We start from the raw sequence: 17,832 nt of genomic DNA on the forward strand, positions 1-17,832 counted from the left end.
TGATATGCAGACTCATAATTATCATGAATTTTCTTTTCCAATTAATTAAACTGTTGACTGTATTCTACCACCAACAGAGGAAGGGCATTGGCTTAAAAGCGAAAAATCAGCAAAAGCATTAACTGAAGCGTATCTCTTTATTTTTGGATAGACAACTATCTATCTAGAAACTCTTAACAATTTTTATTTGATTTCTCCTCCTTCTCTTGTTTTGTTCGTAAACTTTAAAATGCTGAATGAAAATAGAAGGGAATATGAATGGCAATTACTGAGCATGGCCACAAGATGGCTGACATGTTCATTACAATGGAAACAAGAGAAAAGCTAGACTTATTTTTTCCTATGTGATAACCTAGAATACTCCCTAAAGGACAGACTTTTCATGGCCCAGGACTTTCACAGCTTTCACCCTGAAAATGTGTGTATATTTTGAATGAAATAGGAAAATGCAGTATAAACACTTCCCTATCAAAACATTCCTAATGTTTGTCTTTCCGCAGGGTTTATAGTGTGACACAATGCAACCAGTTTATCATCAAATGGAGATTACATTCACTTGCTGATTTATCTTGGGAGCCTCATCTGGTAAACTCTAAAAACTCCTGCTTAATAATGGACTAAATTTTGGCTCTTACTGGTAATGATGCTCTTGCAAGACTTTCAGCTCAGCAAAGATGTCTTTCCCATTTGCACTGCCAGTTTCTTCAAAGTCATAAGTATGCTCTGCCAGATGACACAGTGGCTGGAACAGGTTTGTTACTGAAGACTACAATATTAGAGGAATTATATCAAAATATATCTGCATTCACTGAAAATTTTCAATTTTGCTAGGGATTATCTTTTAAATCTTAATTTCTCTCATAATCACCCCATCATGGCCAATGCTTATTGTACCAACAGGAACCTGCTGTTGTGCCACAGTGACTGGAGGTAAGAGGGGCAGTCTGACGTACTACTGCAAAGCAAATATACAAGATCAGGCTATGTTGCAACCCAACTCCATCTGTTGTTTGTCTCCTGGTGAAGGCTTAGGTGTGCTTTTCTCTACATCAGATCTGTTCCTTCCTTTGAAATGTCCCTAACAGCTTCCCCATTTTACTTTCACAAGCATGAATCTCCATGGTGAATGAAGAGGTTTGCCAGAAACCCATCACAATCAAAACTAAAAAATAAAAGGTTGATAATATAACTAGCAACATATACTAACAAGCAGCAGAAAACTTTATATGGGCTTTTCAGCTCTAGAAGCAGACTATGCAAATATGTACTAAACTTTTAATGGCTTATTTTGATAGTGGTTTTTTAAAAGTTCACTTAAATCTATAGAATTTGGTAGCTCCCATAAACTTATTCTTAGGATTCACATCACAGCCCTCTTCTAACCTTCCCTTACCTCCCTTCAAGAAAGTCCTTTTGAAAGAAACTTACACCTAATTTTTGTCTTCGTGCATGAAGAGCTTTGATGGGGTTCCCACATATAACTCTGCTGACACCTGACAAAAAAATAAAAAGGGGAGGGTTTTTTCCTAATTTACTATTTCATATGCTTAAAAAACTCTTGTCTTCACCAAAACTTCATATACAGGCTTATATGCAGTTATGCTTTCTCCATATTTAGAAACAGGTATTTAGAAAAAAATGAATCAACTTTCTGTTTTGGTCAATTATTACTCTAAACCACAGAAAAAGCACATTTGTGAGCTGAGGTGGGGTTAGTAGGAATGGGCAAAATGCTCAAGAATACTTTTCCTCACTCAGCTTAAGAAAGCATGATAGCTAACTTGACTTTGGAAAAATAGTAACTCTTAGACAGCAGTTTCATTATCTGTGCAGCGAAAGGTCTGAGAACAGCCAACCACACTGCAGAGATTACTTGATTGAAAGTAATCTCTAATACTAACATAAAACTGAATCACTCTCTTTAACATATGTGTATATTTCCCAATTTCATTTACAGAAAGATTTCTGCAAAAGTAAGCTTATGGAAATATTCATGTAAATACATTTACCACAAGCACCATAAATGCACATATTGTCCAAACATTTTTATAGGAGAAAGAAAGTTCCATTCTTACTTGCTTGCTTCCACATGTTCTGTTAAGGAGAGGTTTGAGAATAGGAAATGGTCAAGAAGAGCACAAGGTGTTTCATTACCATGGGTCAAGTCACTTGAATCATCTTCAGGCAATATCTCATCACAGATGGTGGATTCCAGGAGAGTGCTACAACCAGAAAGCAAATGGGCACTAGGAGATCTCTGGACAGCCTGAGGTCTGGAACCTAGCAAAAAGTGAGTTGAAGCAGGCCGTAGAGCAGAGCCCAGCCTTCTTGTTAGGAGTCCTAACTGAGAATCTAAACCGAAGAAGGGTAGGGGTCAGGAGAAGAATGATAAAACGATACTGTAGCATGAATATGCTGTAAGTGTCCAGTTGAGAGAAGCACAGAAAATAAATGACATTTCCCTAAAGTAAAGTAACATTCCCACTAGAAAGTAGTGGCAAAATATTTCTGTTACTGTTGCCAAGAAAACTATATGGATTCATTCATATGGATTCATTCATGACTACATCAAAAGTTAGGTTCAATGCAAAAGAAACTTGTCTGTAAACCAACATCAGGAATTCTGTTCTAAAGGCTGAACGCTGTGCCATTTACTAATCACAATTTTTGTGTCAGTGATTATTCAGGTCAGAATGCAATAGAGAGTGCAATCATTCATAAAGACCCTTGCAATATAAGGATTTTAAAAACAGAAAAACATGCACACATATGCATATAAGCGATATCTTGAATGTTAAATAAGGGGCTCATATCTGAACTGTATTGCTGTGCTTTCCTCTGTGTCCTTGAGCTGGGAGGAAACCATGTCAGCATAAATCACATTGTCCCCACAGTTGCCTTTGCTACCAGAATGGGGACTGTGCTGTACTGCTATCTGTACTGCTTCTCCACAAGGCACTGTAAGGGCAATAACTTGCAATTTTCCCTGCCTGAAATTTGAATGTCACCTACTACAGGAAAAGCTGCCACGGATCACCTTAGAGGAGGCATGTTGGGATGGTGCTGTAAAGTCTGGCCTTTCATCTGATCAATCCTTTTCCTATTGCTCCCCCGACAGGACTGTTAACTTATCAACCTAACAACCAATAGATGGCAGCAAAGAGTTCTCTCTTAACTGCCAGGTAGTGATTGCCTCCATTTGTGCAATCCAGATGTAGGTGCTATATAAATATTTTTGGAGCCAAAGTTCAAGGCTGGGGTTTTTGTGTGTCTGTGAGAGAAAGGTGTTCGGTTATGGGGTGCTTTCAGAACATCGTCATAGTTTCTCCAAAATGACTGACCTCTTAACCAATTAACCATTCAGTGGCAGCAAAGAGCTTTTTTCCCCCTCTTTTGGCTGCCATCTGGTGGTAATTTGGATTTGTGCAGCCAAGACGGAGCCGCTGCTAAGTACTGCTAAAGAGCCAGAGTTTGAGAAATCACTTTATTGATTCTGATATTAAATTATGATATACATATAGTTCTGATCATCCAGAAGGGTAGTAGAGAAAAAAAATGTTTGTCTATGTTGAAACCCTATCTGTACCAGGTTACAATCAATGGTGGACTGAACTTTTTAAAGGAACATTCCGTGAGGAGAGGAACTGAGGAGCCAGGACTTCCCTGAGAACAGCAACTGCTGTACTGGAAAAGGAATTCAATTACATTTTCACTTAGATGCCTTAAGCCAGGTATGGGCTGGTCAATTTCAGGTCTTCCAACACTCTAGGAATCCATGGGTGACTAACCTGGCAATGGTATCAGAAGCCAGGGTTCTGCTCTCCCTTATAGCCAAAACAGCACAGCAGAACAGGTGCCAAGCCCAAGGATTGGATGAAAGGGGACAATGGTAGTCAAGCAGATAGCCACCCCCACCCGTGCCACCTTACACCACCTCCTCCATGCACCATGGTTTGTTTCAGATTTTCCCAGGGAAAACACTACAGTATTTGAATGCCGGAATGTCTTGGACCAGCTTCAGCCTCCCTGAGCAGTGGGCAGATTGCCTACGACATGAAAACTCCATTGTGAGGACATGTTTTCAGCAAATTGTAAGACATGGGATGTCTTCATGCCATGATAGGTAGGCTCTGTGGATAAGCAGAAGGTGGATATCTATGTTATAGCATCAGCTAAATGTATCTATTGCTGTATCAGCATTGATATTTTAAACCAAAATAAAGAGTTTCACAGCCCTACTGTCTCCTTAACTTAACTCAAATGAGGAGTGCAAAATGGTTCAAGCATGAAGTGTTTTAAAATCAGTGGGGCAAAAAACAGTCCACACAATAAAAGCACATGCGTTTCAAGCACTTTATTTCAAATGCAGAACAAAATATATTGTTTTGAGTGGCACTCTTTTGACTGCTGTGCTATTCTAGGCAGCTTGACTGGATTTTTGTCTTGTGTCTTGCCTTATTGTTTTTAATGCCCTTCTTTACAACTATAGCAATTACTATTTCCTCAGCCTGGAAGGGGTAATATTTGGGAGGGGGGGAATGGAGCACTGGGGAATAGGAGAAAAAGAGCAGGGATATAAGCAGAGCACAGTGCTCATTGAAGAACTATTCTGGATCAGCTCTGCTGTAGCTGAGAGATGATCAGAACTGCTGTCAGAGCTCTGCAACTAGATTGCTGCTGGTGCTGCTGGCAAGTAGGGAGGTCCAAAGCATTCAAAAGGGATGCTCTACAAAGTGCATTGGCATGGGCCAAGCACCCTTCCTTGAAGCATTAAAACAGCCACATCCTCTAAAAGGTTTAGTGGAGCTATTTCAAAAGGTCCCTTACCCATCTGCCCCTCATTTAGGCATTCAGACAATACTTCCATGAAGTCTGTCAGCAAAGCAGCTATGCACATACAGGCAAATGGAGATAGTTGGTGAAAGTCATCAAAGCAACTGCCCAAAGTCTTCTGGAACATGTGGCTGCTTAAAGTTTCAAAAAGTGTGCTTTGTGAAGCACTCTTTTCAAATGCTTTCCATGGCTATATCTGGCTGCTTGCAAATAAATCTCTATATTTGTTTGCTCAGGTTTGGATGTATACACGTCAGGGTGGGTTTAAGAAACTGATTCCCTATGTCTGTCTGGTTGCTTATTTGTACGTAGAGCATTGGTTGTGTTTTGCTAATGGGCTGTTAGCGCATTTATTTAAATGGTTGTATTGCTGGCAAAAACAGTGTTGCAGGTGGCATGGTGTCTGTGGTCTTGCTGTTTTAATGTTCAGAAATGCTATTCATGGAGTCACATCGCACTAGGGCCTTTTTTGCAGCCACCATTAGCCACAATCCACCAGATATTTGGAAGCATTTAAAGAAACCCTATAGTTTAAGATTGGAAGTGAAAGTGTGCTTGGTGCCAGTTAGGCTAGGAAGGTGGGACGGGACATGCTAACTACCCGCTAATTGAAGAATGCTGATGACAGATTCGCTTTTTGTCCTTCCTATACAGTATGCGAGATCTAACAGGATAGGAACAAGGAGTTCTTTGTTATGTTACAGTTGTCTCTGATCTGGGTGCTTATATGTTTGCCCGCACATTCCATATTGCCAATCTTTCTACAAATTGGTTGGCCAGTAGTATTATGTGTGGACTGCTATCCCACCCACTTTTGTGGCTTTTGGGTGAAAACCAAAGCATCCCAGAACATTTTGATTCTGTTCCAATGGAACCCTCAAGCTGATTCAGGTTTTGCTCTGCCAGAATGAAGCCAATTCAAAACATTCTGTAAAGCATTCCAGGTGGGATTATTTTTTTTCTAAGTTCAAAACAAAACAGATTGTCCCTGTCACACACAGTCCTACTTAAGATCTACAGAACTTATTAGTAAAAGAACAAGAACATTTTCCTCAAAAAGAATAGCACAAGATCAGGATTCATTATAAGCAATTTAATCAAAGGGTTACAACAGTCCTCATTAGGAGGCTACTGCTATAAAATATTCTGTTACAGGTCAAAAGCCACCTCAAGATGGTCTTCAGCGAGAACAAGAAACAATGGTGGTAACAGACCCATGTCTTCTAAAACAAGTTTGAACTGAACAGTAGTGAAATGAGAAGGCATTTTGAGAGATGCTGAAACATTGCCCTGTCTGTTGCTCCCAACCTTCAGCCTCAAATTAGCAAAATGTACACGAAAGAACGTGGGGATATTGAGGAAAAAAGTAGCAAGCTGAAAAAGAGTTCGGTATCTTCCCATCACTTCCACATCTCCACTTGAAAGGACAGTAGATATTTCGGTCCTGGTGAGCAATTATTTGGTTAATGATTACATATACAGTACATTTTTATTATATTACTGTATAATAAAATATTATATTACTGTATAGATTTTTACTCTCTGTGTTTGTTAAGACGCAGCGGGCAAGAATGTTATGGTTAGTTCCAAGTGTTAATCCATATGAGGAGCAGATGAACTGAATATAACCCCTGAAACAATTTGCACTCTGTCCTGAAAGCAAATTTGAAAAATCTAAAATGGTTTATCCAATGAGAAGATGTCCCGGATAGTAAAGACTGAGTAGGCACTGGTTTCTTATTAAACTTAATCAGCCTATGAAGAAGCTGATTCAAGATGCTAAGATCCAAGGAGCAGCTGAATTTAAAAGATGTGCTACCCATCAGCTTATGGCTGGTTTGAGGAAAAATCAAATATAAGCAGCTGAGGTGGTGGTGGTAGCACCAACAGGAAATCAGCAGATTTCGAAGGAAGAAGTGTCTCAGACTCAAGAATCTTCAATCTGAGGAGAGCAGATTGAAAAGAAAAAAAGTTGAAATTATTATTGAAATCAGATTAATGGGAAGCCACATGGTTTGGGAATGGGTGAGATCTCACCACAGCACACAAGACCAGTGTCCTGAGGAGACTGGTGGCCGAGGCTGCTCTTAGCAAAAGAGGAAGACAGGGTATGGTCATACAAGTAGTCCTCATTTAGCGACTGCCTCATTTAGTGACCATTTGCAGTTACAATGGTGATGAAAAAGTAACTTTGTGACCAACCCTTGCATTTTATTTTATTTTATTTTTTATTTTATTTTATTTATTAAATTTCTCACCCGAAAAATTTCTTCACAGGTCTCTAAAGCAAAGGAAAGCTGAATAAGATAGTAAGCATAGTTGCTGTTTCACTCAGTGACTACTTCATTTAATGACCAAGTTGCCAGTCCCAACTATGGTTGCTAAATGAGGACTACCTATACTAATCATTCTATGAAAAAGCAAATCTGTTCTACCCTAGTCCTACAGGAAAATTCCTACTTTGAATTTGGGGAAAAATAATTTGTTAGAAAACATAGAAAGGTCAGTGATTTTTTCTCTTTAAAAGCTCCCTGAACGTTTTTGTAACAGCAAGTGTACTGCATATACTCAGGGATAAGGCAAGAATTTTAGGTGGCAAAATAAACAAAATCAGGTTTGGCTTATCCACGAGTATATATGGTAATACTTTTTAAAAGTACCTGTATTTCCCATCTGTGGATAAGATGACCCTTCAATTTTTAACCAAAATACCATGAAAAATCTGTGGGTGGTGCATTTTTCACGGTATTTTGGTTAAAAATTGAAGGGTCAGCTTATCCGCAGATGGGCTTATCCATGAGTATAATATACAGTATATTTGAATTTTTATCTGTGTTTTATTTCACATATAGTTATAATGTATTATTTTTAATTGCCTACGGTCAGACAATCCTTACTTCCGTGTCCAGTAACATGCCACCCAAGGCTCAATTTATGCAAATTTATTGCATTTATAGCACATCTTTTCTCTGACAGCTCAAGATAGCTTATATGGGCATCTTTCCTAACACAACAATAATTCTATAAGATGCAATGGGCTGAGAAACAGATTCTGGCTGAAAAATGCCCTGTGAGCTTCATGATTGAAGGGCAACCTGAACCTAGTCTGGTCCAAGTCCAACACTACTTTGGCATTTTCCCCTGAAAAATATAAAATTAATGGGATTTTTCCCTGTGATACTTATAACAGAATGGCCTGGAGGTATCCATATTCCAAGATATCCATTTGGGTTTACATGTTGGGTTTTTTTTTTTTTTTTTTTTGCATAGTTTACATTTCAGTACAGGTAGTCCCCAGTTTAAGAACAAGTTCCGTTCCCAAGGTCTATCCTTAAGTCATATTTTTATGTGAGTAGGAACAGTATTATTGTATAATACTGTATAAGTAGTATTGTGTAATTAACTCGAACCATTGTGCATTTAAATCACTGTGTATTTAACTTGAATCTTGCTACAATAGGATCAGTTCTTAACTATGGGTCATCTGTAAACTGGGCATTTTTAACCTGGGGACTACCTGTATCTAAAAATACAGTTCTATTGCTACTGCATTTAGCTTTACCCTATACTGTACTCCTTTCTCTACTCAACCAAATGATATTTATTTTTTATTGTATGCCACCCAGAGTCACTTTTTGTGAGATGGGCTGCCATATGTGACAAATAAATAAATATTTCCCATTCTTAGTATTGATAATCAGTTTCTGCATGTATGTACAGATATTCTTTCCTCTTAAAATCTTATTGCTATTAAAACAAAGTCTTACAAAATAATTTAGCACACCTGAACCTGAAGCCTCCTCAATTAAACTTCCTTCTTTGATTGATTCCTTGACAATAAGCCAGTCCTTATTCATTTTGCATGGGAAAGGAATAACTGTTTGATTTGCTGGTATTTCATCCAAACATTTTAAATGAGGAATCAGTTTTTTCACTTCAGCTCTGTAATTATAATCTGGGTCCTAGAAAAAAACCCCAGAGAAAAGAATGCCTTCAGTTATTTTGATTACACTTGTAGGAAACACTCGGAGAAACAGGTAAAGTTGGAAAATAACTATAAACGTAGCAATATTTAAACTTCTTGTAAGATTAGCACTTTTTGTGATCATCATGAACAAAACCAAGCTCGATTTAGTTACAGATGCACTAAATATGTAACCCATGTAAATATATTAAATTTCAACTCACTTATTTAATCATCAGTATTTAGATACTATTAAACAAATTGCTTTTGGAATATGGTGAAGCTGTCTGTGCAATTTATGTCAACTTTTTAATATCTCCTTTCCTTCTCTGTCAGATTTTTACTCCACCCTACTGCTTCTTTTATTCCATCTTCACCACATAATATATTACTGTTAAATTTGCCTTATCTTCCAATTAACACACTTAGATAAGATAGTGTCTGCTACCAGATGCCTCTGTCATTTATCATCCAGACTGGTTTGGGTTTCTGCCTCCCAATTGTCTGGCAATGACCACAAGGAAAATGCGTATCTTTTAAAAAGCCAAATTAGCTGCTACAGGGACCTGATTAATCTTGAGATTCTGCAGATTGCCTTTAGCCACAACTATTGTTTACTGACAAAGAAACAAAACAGCCATACAATTGCCATTCTGTGACTATTATTATTACCCAGAATTTGGCCCTAATATTAGATGAAACAGATCTAATGACCAGTAGTGGATTGTCTGTACAAAGACTATTCTGGTTACTGTGGTACTGAACTCATTCCATCCTCCTTTTCTGTCCTTCCTAGCAATTATTTTGCTAGTCCTCAGAATTCTATTTTTTTAAAAAAAGAGGTAATCTTTTTACCTCTTGAAGTACACCTATCCCTGATCTAAAGTGTGGCAGGTTCCTTTTACAATTTTCCCTTTGTACCGTTTTCTTACATTAACATTTGTTCAGCAATAAAGGACAGTTTATATGTCTCCTCTTATCCCTAGTATGATAAACAATAGAGGCTCCCTCTTACAAAGTCCAGCTCCCCTGTTGTGCTTCAGCCAAGATATACGCAAAGAGTGAGCATCTGGAGAATTGAAGAAAGCACTTTCTTCAAAATTTTCCTCCGTTATTGCTTATACTGAACCAGAGGAGGTCAGTATTATTTTTAATCTTGTTTGTTTATAATAATTATTTTTTAATCGTAACTAGCTGGATACCATGCTAAAAAGCTAAAAAGACTATAAAATACTTTAAATAAACATGCAATATATCTTTCTTTCTCTTGTTTTTTTTTATAGTTTCCGGTCCCTAGAGCTGCTATCCAGCTTTCCAGCAAAAGCCAGAAGCAGGCAAGATGATTTTTATTCATCAAGATACTTCTATTCTACATTTCACTTAACTTTCTGAGGGGACTAGCTGTGCAAAAATGTGAAATGGGTGAATGCGAAAATGTCCAAAGAGTGACAAATCTAGTGAAGGGGCTGAAGCTATAGAAACAAGCCCTTTTCTTTGTAAGAATCACATTTAGCTAATTAAGCAAAGTATACTGTATTTATTTCAGATAAAAGGACATAGAGCAATTATTTCAAATTAAAAGAGGGATCTTGATTAAGCACTGAAATATAAATAGACGGTGACAGACTCCCTTTCTTTGGAAGTGTCCAAAGAGAAGCTGGTAGACACCAATCTTAAAAGTTGTAGAGCAGATTTCCTCAATCAGCAGATGCTCAGACTACTGTAGACACGTTTGAGGTCCCTTTCATTTCCCAATGCCTAAAAATGCCTTCTGTAATCTAGTGTTCTCAGATGGTTTTAACTAACACTTCCTCTGATTTCAAGCCAGTGATCAGAAAAGTGGATCATGCACTGAGTAGGGGTTGGACTAGATGACATCTAAGGTCCCTTTCAACTCTATGATTCTGTGTGGAAATTGTAATTCCAAACACCTGGATGGTACCAGGTCAGGAAATAGTTTTCTATTAATAAGAAAAACAATACTAACAATAAAAATGGATAAAAACCCAACTCAAAATCCAGTGACAATTACAATTATTAGACTTTCCAAAGTATGGACCTCATAAGTCAGAAATGAAATTGGGTGAAAAGAGCCAAGTATTGGTTACACGTAAGAAAGGTAGAATATGGAACCCAGATTGTTTATTTTATAGTGAATAGGCATATGAACTCAAACACAAAAAGTGGGAGGGAATAGCTTAATTTAACATCTTAGAAAAAAATAAGAGAAAAGAAAGAAACCCAAAGAAGAAAGCAATACAACAATGTATGCATGTATGTATGTGTGTGTTAAGTTTAACACAATGGTTTCAATAAAGGAAGGTCATATTTCATTGTAATTGTCCAGACATAATTTTCATCTGTAAGCAATTTCTTCAAAAGTCACTAGCACACACACACACACACACACAAAGTGAAAATGCTGGGCTTCATATTATCAATTTGAATGCATAGTAAGCTCACATGGAAGATGGAGGCCTATAATATAGTTTAGTCCCAGGCCATTTAGAGCTGTTAAGGTAATAACACGCACTTAATTTGGGCCAGCATGCAAGTGAAATAACACTACAGTTACATGCTTTATACAGATATGCTGAAGTTTACCATGTCTACTATTGCTTTTTACTATTGTTTTATTTTTTATTGGAAGTTTAATATAATAAAGTAAAAAATGACCTTACTTAGTTCTGAAATTTCTAAATAGTCATCAAAAGCAGCCCCAAATAGCATCTATTTTAATAATTCTGTCTGGATATTAAAGTAGAAGTTACCTTGCCTAAATCACACTTGTAATGTGCCACTTGCCTATTTCTCCCGGGGAAAGAATTAATGACAATGACTAGGCACATCTAGGAATCCCACTGAGATTGATGAAAAAGAATTCTGGCCACAACTGCCATTTGGCTTTTAAGAGCAATGATTAAATACAGAAAAAATTGAGTTGCAAAGTGATTCGGGAAGACTGCACTGAATGCAAGACATAACTCCAGAGCTCCAGAGGATCCTGGATGAAATAGATTATCCGGACCCTTTTCGGTTGGGTTTCAGGCCCAGATTTGGGACTGAAACAGCATTGGTCGCACTTTTGGATGATCTCTGGTGGGAGCGGGATGGGGGTAGTGCATCCATCCTTGCCCTTCTTGACCACTCAGTGGCTTCCAATACCATTGACCATGGTATCCTTTTGGGTCGGTTCACCTCCTTCCTCCAAGGTCGGTCCCAATCAGTGTTAATAGGGAGCGAAAGGTCCAGCCCGCGGCCCCTCCTTTGTGGGGTGCCGCAGGGTTCAGTACTTTCCCCGCTCCTTTTTAACATTTACATGAAACTACTGGGCGAGACTATCTGCCACCATGGGATGAGGTATCATCAATAATGCAGATGATACCCAGTTATACATCTCCATCCCAGGTGATCTGAGTGATGCTGTGACTACCCTTTCGCGGTGCCTGGAGGCTGTGGGGGTCTGGATGGGGAACAACAGGCTTCAGCTGAACCCTGGTAAGATGGAGTGGCTGTGGGTTGGGGGCTCCTCTGATTCCGAAAGTTTACCAACTTTGGTTCCGGATGGTGTCGCACTGCCCCAGACAGACCCAGTGTGTAATCTGGGGGTTGAGCAGGTGGCAGTCGTGGCCAGGAGGGCCTTTGCTCAACTATGTGTTGTGTACCAGTTATGCCCTTTTCTGGATCGGGAATCCCTCCAGTCAGTCACTCATGCCTTAGTCATCTCCCGTATAGACTACTGCAATGTGCTGTACACGGGGCTACCCTTGGAAAGTATCTGAAAGCTTCAGCTGGTTCAAAATGCAGCTGCACGGGCAATTTTAGGTGCCCCAAAGATGGCATACGTTACACCTTTGCTGTGTGAGCTGCATTGGGTCTCAGTTTGCTTCCGGGTCCAATTCAAGGTGTTGGTTATCACCTTTAAAGCCCTACATGGCATGGGACCAGGTTACCTGACAGACTGTCTCACTCCCATTATATCCACCTGTCCCACACAGTCAGAGAGGGTATTCTGCGGACCCCGTCAATGAAAGAATGGTCACTGGCGGGGTCCAGAAAGAGAGCCTTCTCTGCTGTGGCCCCCACCCTATGGAATACTCTCCCCTCAGAGGTGAGGCAGGCCCCAAGTCTCTTGTCCTTCTGGAAAGCAGTCAAGACCTGGCTCTGCCAACTGGAATGAAAAAAGGGGCAAAAAAGATGCTCCCGTATGTTAACTTCTTACTGATCATCAGCATCTTGGAAGATATTATTTGCATATGTGTTTGCTTTTATTCTATTTTTACTGTATTTTTACATTTTTTATTGTATTTTAATTAATATTTATTGTTGTTTTATTGTGAACTGCCCAGAGTCACTTTTTTGTGAGATGGGCAGTATCTAAATTTGAAATATAAATAAATAAATATAAATAAATAACTTTAACCCAGCCCCAATCAGAACCACCAACCAAAACTCTATTCCATCTTTTATTATACTTCAATTTGTTCTGTTTGACTGCATCATGTACTCTGCAAAAATACATTCTGCTTTGCTTCAGGCATCGCAGTCTCCCCATGGCATTACAAACTTTTGAGAATTCCAGAAGTCATTTGCAAGGACACAAAGGAGCTACAGTAGTAGAAATGAAGAAAATTTAAAAAGGGGTAATTTTTAATATACTTATTTCTTCTTGCTGTCTCAAAATATAATCATACAAAGTCACCATGAACTGTACTGATTTCACTGGAATTTCTTTCTAGCAATTATGCTAGTACTGTCTTTAGAGTGCTTAGTAAAATGCTAGACACCTCCCAAGATTAATGATTTTAAGTACAAGTCTTCTGTATATTACATTTGTAGTATGCCACTTACCTATTCATCCCCATTGAAAAACAGCTCCTCCAAGGATTCACACAGATAACTCTGCTGTATTAAACCACAGCCTCAATTCATGATTGCATTAAGATAAAGCAGTAAGATATATATTACATTACATATTAGCACACACCTCTGAAGATTGTGGGCTTGGCTTCAAGCAAATAAGATTTCCCTCTATTGTAAGAGTAGTCAGCTTAGTACAGAGCCCCAGATATTGAATCTGACTAAGATCTTCAATGTTGTTTCCTTCTAGGTCTAGAATCTCGAGGTGCTCCAGCAGGCTAATCTGACTTAGGTCACCAATATTGTTGTAGGCTATGTAGAGTTCCTAAGGGAAATTGAAGACTCTTTCAATATTAAGGTGGAATGTGATACATTAAATAAAAATAATAAGCCAAAAACAATTAAGCCATAATAGTAAAAGAAAGTCTAGTTTTCTCATAGACAGGCAGCATGCCACTTCATTTACTTGACTGTTTTCACTTGCTTTTACTCCTAGCATATACAGCAAACAAAATCTACAGTATGCTATGGTTTCTTTTTGCATAATATTAAAGAAACCATAGCTTGTGTTTAATATTGTAAAATTTAGAAGACAAAAAAACCCAACTATGGTTTAAGACTTTGGTTTATTAAGAGAATGAGACTATTTCTGGTTTGCTAGTAACTAAACCAGAGTTCGTAGTTCACAAACCATGAATAAAGCTGCCTGTTTTTAAATACATCTGCTAGAAAGAGAGATCAAGTTGAAGCAACTTTTGATTCATAAAATAAGCCACAGTTCTTTATAGTTTCAATTTATTGTGACTTGGCTACTGAATTAACAGTTTCTAGATTCTGTTATATGGTGTTTTAGTTTCCAAATAATTTTGAATTTTCAACAGTCAGAATTTTCAGCATAATTACTACTAATATTATGAGAAATGATGATAATGGTAAAATCTCTTCAAGTCAAGCTCTTTTCCTCATGATTTCCCAAATACATCCATGTAGTTTTCTTAGCACCAATATGGAAGTGGTTTGCCATTGCCTTCATTGGAGATGTTATTTTGACTTCCCAGCTGACAATTATACTTCTTTTTAAACGAAATGCCATTGTGCAAGACAGTATTTTTTGAACCAGACTTTACATTTATACTTAAAAAAACACAATAACATTTAAAGAGAAATATATTAATGCGGATTTGATACCTAATTTCCTTCAAAGTAGTAAGGGCTGTGCACTATGTAAACAAGTCAAGTACAAAAATGTATTAAGTCTTTGACTGTCCTACCTTCAAAGAGCAGCAGGAAGAGATCCCATCTAAATCTGGAAGCCCACAGCGAGCCATCCATAGGACTTGAAGATGAGGCAGTGCTGTTCCAAGGTCCCTTAAGAGAACAAACACTAGGATTCACCATTACCTATCAACCAAGCAGCTTCATACTTAGAAGTTAATGAAAATATACTGTTTAACATCAGAGAAAGAAACAGAGAAAATTCATTTCAGTTTTTATCAGCTGGGATAAAACTTGGAACCATTTTTTTAAAAAATCTGGAGAGCTAAAAAGAAAGGTTGAAGAAGAATTGGAGTGTCTCAATTGGGAAAGTTTTACTTAGTTTGAAATATGTATTTACATTGGTTTCAATTGATCTTAGACACTGACTCTGACATATCATTACAAGTATGCAGCCATATATATGAATCCATATAGAAATAAAGGGGTACTGAACTATGTAATTATGTAAAATGTAACAAATTAAGAGCAAATGAACATTTCAATCTTAGATGATGAAAGAGCCATTAGCCCTTCAGTTAAACAATCTGGGAGAAAGAAGTTTAAGCAATTCAGATTCCATCTTAACCAATTCATTATAACAAATACTGTAACACCTTATTGTTATAAGACATTATTAGTCCCTGTTACACAATCCTATGATAGTTACATCACCCCTCAACAAATTGGGTTCTTTGTAATTCAAATTTAATTTAAATAAAACCACATTTAAAAGGTTGGTGGTTATGATTTTGTATAACAGATTTTTAAAATATAAAGTTAGCATTCTATATAGCTTAATATTTTGTGCTTCCACTAATAACAAAGTTACAATCATAGATGACACAAGTGAAGTGCATTTTGACTCAGAAGTACAAGGGGACTTCTCTTATATTTAGAACTACTTTCTGAAAGGAACTGTTGCTCAATCATTGAGAGCTTGCCAGGATACAATGTTCTAATATGTATATATTGCAAAACCTATTCTTGCATGCACCACTTTGTAATATACCACTTACCCTTCTCAGAGCTGGTAAAATGATTTGAAATCAAAGAGAAAGCCAGCATAATGGGGTATGGAATGACATGTTGAAAAGAACAATAATTATTCAATAAATCCCTTGCCTGGAAAGACTGGAAATAATCCCATTAGAGCCAAAAAATGATTGGATAGATACCAGGAAATGTCTTACTTTGATTAGGACAAACCTAAAAAAAAGTCCAGATGTCCTGTCAAAGCACAAGCTTCCTATTCATGGAAAGAAAGAAAAAAAAAAACATGGCAGCATAGCTTCAAATCTAAACAATAGGAAATTGCTGTGACAAATTAGAGGATCCCAGAAACATATTGGCACACATTCCATATTTGGAACTCTGCTTCCTTCATGCATTGGAAGGGTCCCTTGGAGGACAGTTTCCTTCCCTGGCACGTTGCTCCCAGGACTGAGCACATCATATAGCAACAGGTCATTCTCATCAAGTTGATATATTTCCCAGATCAAGCTATTTGAGGCAAGCATAGATTACACATGGGAAACTTGGGAAGAGCAGACATTTAGATGATCTAACAGTATGAGAAGGCTCAGCTTGATATGTATAATCTATAATGGGAGTAGCTGTACAAATTAAGTATATTAAAGCAATTAGTAAACTGTAGTGTCAGAAATTTTGCTTGGTCTTGATCTTCTTGGGAACAGGTATCAAATCTTTGAAATTTAACATGGTACCTTGACCACGCATATAATTTCATATCAGTAACACACTACGCCACCAGGGACTCAAATCCTGCAGTGCCAGACGTGTCCCCCTGCTTAAGCCAGTACATCTCTGGGCCCGTCTGAAGTTTGCTAAGAGCATTTGGATGATCCAGAAGAGAATTGGGAGAATGTCATATGGTCAGATGAAACCAAAGTAGAACATTTTGGTCTAAACTCAACTCGTCGTGTTTGGAGGAGAGAGAATGCTGAGTTGCATCCAAAGAACACCATACCTACTGTGAAGCATGGGGGTGGAAACATCATGCTTTGGGGCTGTTTTTCTGCAAAGGGACCAGGACGACTGATCCGTGTAAAGGAAAGAATGAATGGGGCCATGTATTGTGAGATTTTGAGGGAACACCTCCTTCCATCAGCAAGGGCATTGAAGATGAAACGTGGCTGGGTCTTTCAGCATGACAATGATCCCAAACACACCGCCCGGGCAACGAAGGAGTGGCTTCATAAGAAGCATTTCAAGGTCCTGGAATGGCCTAGCCAGTCTCCAGATCTCAACCCCATGGAAAACCTTTGGAGGGAGTTGAAAGTCCGTGTTGCCCAGCGACAGCCCCACAACATCACTGCTCTAGAGGAGATCTGCATGGAGGAATGGGCCAAAATACCAGCAACAGTGTGTGAAAACCTTGTGAAGACATACAGAAAACGTTTGACCTCTGTCATTGCCAACAAAGGATATATAACAAAGTGTTGAGATGAACTTTTGATATTGACCAAATACTTATTTTCTGCTGATGATTTGCAAATAAATTCTTTAAAAATCAGACAATGTGATTTTCTGGATTTTTCCCCCCATTTTGTCTCTCATAGTTGAGGTATACCTATGATGAAAATTACAGGCCTCTCTCATCTTTTTAAGTGGGAGAACTTGCACAATTGGTGGCTGACTAAATACTTTTTTGCCCCACTGTATTTGAAGAGGAATACTGTCATATCCCTCCTAGGTTTTATTATTCTCAGAGCTACATATTCCTAATTCCCTCAGTCCCTCTTTGTAGGACTTAATATCCCTAATCATCTTCATTATCATCCTCTGAACCTAAACTAGTTTGTCTGAATCTTTCTTAAAATGTGATACCCAGAACTGGACCCAGTATTCAACTTGGGGCCTGACTTCCTATGATTTGGAAGCTATACTTCTGTTGATGC

At 38.1% G+C, this 17,832-nt stretch overlaps 1 protein-coding gene across 1 annotated transcript in view; it reads right to left on the reverse strand.

Moving 5' to 3' along the window:
• Positions 1-17,832, reverse strand: part of LRRC56 (leucine rich repeat containing 56) — a 67,452-nt gene that overhangs the window by 5,025 nt on the left and 44,595 nt on the right. Inside the window, exons 6-11 of the mRNA XM_088146112.1 lie at positions 14,929-15,025; positions 13,785-13,982; positions 8,618-8,795; positions 2,155-2,352; positions 1,429-1,493; positions 636-766 (exon numbers count right to left, since the gene is read on the reverse strand). Coding sequence (XP_088002238.1) covers positions 636-766; positions 1,429-1,493; positions 2,155-2,352; positions 8,618-8,795; positions 13,785-13,982; positions 14,929-15,025 — 867 coding nt within the window. The remainder of the gene's footprint in view (positions 1-635; positions 767-1,428; positions 1,494-2,154; positions 2,353-8,617; positions 8,796-13,784; positions 13,983-14,928; positions 15,026-17,832) is intronic.

Source organism: Python bivittatus, unplaced genomic scaffold, assembly GCF_059951505.1.
Source record: "Python bivittatus isolate LINGU-HERP-01145 unplaced genomic scaffold, Pbiv_v1 ctg000480_np1212, whole genome shotgun sequence".
Taxonomy (NCBI): Eukaryota; Metazoa; Chordata; class Lepidosauria; order Squamata; family Pythonidae; genus Python; species Python bivittatus.